The sequence below is a fragment of the Cheilinus undulatus genome, linkage group 5 (genome assembly GCF_018320785.1).
Source record: "Cheilinus undulatus linkage group 5, ASM1832078v1, whole genome shotgun sequence".
Lineage (NCBI taxonomy): Eukaryota > Metazoa > Chordata > Actinopteri > Labriformes > Labridae > Cheilinus > Cheilinus undulatus.
The window spans coordinates 54,728,252-54,732,261 of NC_054869.1; the positions used below are offsets into that span (position 1 = coordinate 54,728,252).

The following is a 4,010-nucleotide window of genomic DNA, read 5'->3' on the forward strand; positions in this document are numbered from 1 at the left end:
AGAAATGCTTCCTTCATGTGACCGTTAGCGGAGCCGTTCCTGAGACGTGGCGTTCTGTTAAATCAGGGCGTTCAGAGACTGGGAGGTCTGATGGTTTTAAAAACAACAGCCAGGAGGAACCCCGGTCTCTCTCCTGTGACTGGCATGTTTACTGAGCGCTGTAATGGCATCATTTTCTGCTATGCTTCACTCTGCAGCAAAGCAGAACGGTTTGTTTTATTTCAGGAGGTTAAACCAGGAAGCAGGAACACCAGACGTTCCCACCACGGATATATTTATAGGCTGGAGAGGGAACGTCAGACAGATATCTGCTCCTAGGATATGGACTGTGAGGAGGGGGGTTAGGTCCGGTCCCAGTCCTAGTCCTGGTCTCCAGGTCCAACTGAAAGGACGTAAGAATCTGGGGATGAATGGAGCTGAAAGCAGCCTTCTACTGAGGCAGAGGCAGATGAGGGGAGGGGGTGGTTGGTTCAGGTGATCCAGACAGGTGTCTGACTGTCAGAGGCTGTAGCACACACACACAAAGACGGGGGGGGGGGGGGGCCGAGGCAGTCAAGGATCCTACAGCTGAACTCCAGAGTTTCTCCTGAGGGTTGAATTAACTCACCTTCAAATGTTTGAATCCAGCATGTAGTCACCTCCGAGTTTTTGAATCCAGTGTGTAGTCACCTCCGAGTTTTTGAATCCAGCGTTTTGTCACCTCCGGTGTTTAGTCACCTCAGAGTGTTTGAATCCAGCGTGTAGTCACCGCCGGTGTTTAGTCACCTCCGAGTGTTTGATTCCAGTGTGTAGTCACCTCCGAGTGTTTGAATCCAGCATGTAGTCACCTCCGAGGGTTTGATTCCAGCGTGTAGTCACCTCCGAGTGTTTGATTCCAGCGTGTAGTCACCTCCGAGTGTTTGATTCCAGCGTGTAGTCACCTCCGAGTGTTTGATTCCAGCGTGTAGTCACCGCCGGTGTTTAGTCACCTCAGAGTGTTTGAATCCAGCGTGTAGTCACCGCCGGTGTTTAGTCACCTCCGAGTGTTTGATTCCAGTGTGTAGTCACCTCCGAGTGTTTGAATCCAGCATGTAGTCACCTCCGAGTGTTTGATTCCAGCGTGTAGTCACCTCCGAGTGTTTGATTCCAGCGTGTAGTCACCTCCGAGTGTTTGATTCCAGCGTGTAGTCACCTCCGAGTGTTTGAATCCAGCATGTAGTCACCTCCGAGTGTTTGAATCCAGCATTTAGTCACCGCCGAGTGTTTGAATCCAGCATGTAGTCACCTCCGAGTGTTTGATTCCAGCGTGTAGTCACCTCCGAGTGTTTAGTCACCTCCGAGTGTTTGATTCCAGCGGTTAGTCACCTCCGAGTGTTTGAATCCAGCGTTTAGTCACCGCCGAGTGTTTGAATCCAGGGTTTAGTCACCTCCAGTGTTTAGTCACCTCCGAGTTTTTGAATCCAGTGTGTAGTCACCTCCGAGTTTTTGAATCCAGCGTTTTGTCACCTCCGGTGTTTAGTCACCTCCGAGTGTTTGAATCCAGCATGTAGTCACCTCCGAGTGTTTGATTCCAGCGTGTAGTCACCTCCGAGTGTTTGAATCTGTCCCTCTGACATGTGTGCTGGTTTTCCTCTGACCTCCACAGGAGCTGAGTAAAGGTGACCGCCAGCCCCACTAACTCCTCCTCCTCTCTTCTAGGAGGGGTTCTCGGACGACTGTAAGTTCAGGGAGCGTTTCCAGGAGAACAGCTACAACACGTACGCCTCGGTCATCCACAGGAACCAGCGGACGGGTCGAGACTGGTTCGTGGCCCTCAACAAGAGAGGGAAAGCTAAGATGGGCTCCAGTCCGCGGGTCAAATCCCAGCACGTCTCCACCCACTTCCTCCCCAGGGTCAGCCTGCAGGACTACAGAGAGCGAGGGTTCACCATCACTGACCGCAGCAAAGAGAGGAGGAGAGCCCCGCCCCCTGCTCCGCCCAAACCTTTGACAACAACCAATGTACACGCGGGAACGGCCCCGAGACGGACACAGGTCAAATATTGGCCCAAGTATCGGTTTGGATGAAACAGGATATGACATCAGAGACGGTGGATATTTATGACAAACTTTACCCGACAACAGACGATGATCACTTTAAAACATTCCAGGAGAGGAAACCCCAAGGGCTGCTGGGTAGAACTGATCCCGGTCTTTATGTCGATGATGCTGTGATGATTTACATGATCTTATGAGACGATCAGAATAATAAATAACGATCTTTATTTTACTGCCGTGTATTTAAAACCACACAGGTTATATTCTACTGATCCACACTGAAACCATCACACCTGTCCCACAGCACAGGTGTGTGTGACGGGACGACTCATCAGTAAGTACAGGTACATGGTCAGAGACAGGTAGACACTCTGCTGGAGTTCTCTTCAATGATTGGTGGGTAAAAATAGAACACCACCCTCTAGGCTGTCTGCAGTCAGAGTCACTTCAACGTTTCAGAACTCTTTTTAAGACTTTAAGACCCGAAACTACAGATTTAGACTGAAGACTTCCTGTGACAGCCAGAGGGTCTGCAGGGGTCCTGACTGAGTAGAACAGGGGTCTCAACCTTTTTAGCCCTGAAATGAAGGTCCCAGAGACAGGGGACCCCCAAAATAAAGGTCCCAGAGACAGGGGACCCCCAAAATAAAGGTCCCAGAGACAGGGGACCCCCAAAATAAAGGTCCCAGAGACAGGGGACCCCCAAACAAAGGTCCCAGAGACAGGGGACCCCCAAAATAAAGGTCCCAGAGACCACGGACCCCCAAAATAAAGGTCCCAGAGACCAGGAACCCCCAAAATAAAGGTCCCAGAGACCAGGAACCCCCAAAATAAAGGTCCCAGAGACCAGGGTCCCCCAAAATAAAGGTCCCAGAGACAGGGGACCCCCAAAATAAAGGTCCCAGAGACAGGGGACCCCCAAAATAAAGGTCCCAGAGACAGGGGACCCCCACTGTACCTGCCGGTGGTTGAACAGCCATGAACAATCTAGAATGGTCGGGCATATTTTTTATTCTTTTGTGTGGTAAATAGGCTTCTTAAAAATGTAAAATCTTTTTCTTAAAAACAGAATTAACCCTTTAACGCCTGTTGTTTCATATTTGGTGCCTTTATGATACCTCTATCTAATCAATATGATCAATAAATTACTACAAAAAACTTCTGAATACAATCTGAAAAATGATAAAAATGCCCTCAAGTGGATTATCAGTTACCAAAAACACATGATGCATCAAATGAGATACAAAAAATATAAATGTTAAATTTTATGGAAATTCTGATCTTTTGGATTTCTGTAGAAAGTGAAATAAACACTTCAGTTCCAAAAAATGAGAATTTTCCTGCTATAATTTGTGTATTCAGGCGTTAAAGGGTTAAAATGGGTTAAAAATGGCTGAAATGGGGCGTGCAGATAGCCTAGCGGTCTACAGAACCACCCACATATGCAGGCAGCCCGGGTTTGAATCCGGCCCGTGGCCCTTTGCCAGATGTCTCTCCTCTCTCTCTGCTGTTTCTGGCTCTATCCACCGTCCTCCTCCACTATAGGCACAACGAAAATGGGAAAAAAAAGCTAAGATGCATTAAAGAGGCGGTCATATGGGATTTAGAAAACTGCAGAAATGGGTTAAAGTGGCAAAAACAGGCACAACGTGGTAAAAAGGGTTTAAAAGGTGACCTCAATGGATTAAACAGGCAAAAATGGGCGTATTAGTGAAATGTGGTTAAAATGGGCAAAAATTGGTGTAAAAGTGGTAAAAAGTGCCTGGACCACCATCCAGCAGCTGTGCCGGTCTACGGGACAGACCTGAACCTGGACCACCATCCAGCAGCTGTGCCGGTCTACGGGACAGACCTGAACCTGGACCACCATCCAGCAGCTGTGCGGTCTCACGGACAGACCTAAACCTGGACCACCATCCAGCAGCTCTGCGGGTCTACGGGACAGACCTGAACCTGGACCACCATCCAGCAGCTGTGCCAGTCTACGGGACAGA

The 4,010-nt window shown here is 49.0% G+C and overlaps 1 protein-coding gene across 1 annotated transcript in view; it reads left to right on the top strand.

The window, feature by feature from the left end:
• The window catches only part of fgf5 (fibroblast growth factor 5), a 19,508-nt gene extending 17,297 nt beyond the window's left edge, over positions 1-2,211 (top strand). Inside the window, exon 3 of the mRNA XM_041787461.1 lies at positions 1,678-2,211. Coding sequence (XP_041643395.1) covers positions 1,678-2,046 — 369 coding nt within the window. The 3' untranslated portion in view covers positions 2,047-2,211. The remainder of the gene's footprint in view (positions 1-1,677) is intronic.
• Positions 2,212-4,010: the final 1,799 nt, after the last annotated feature.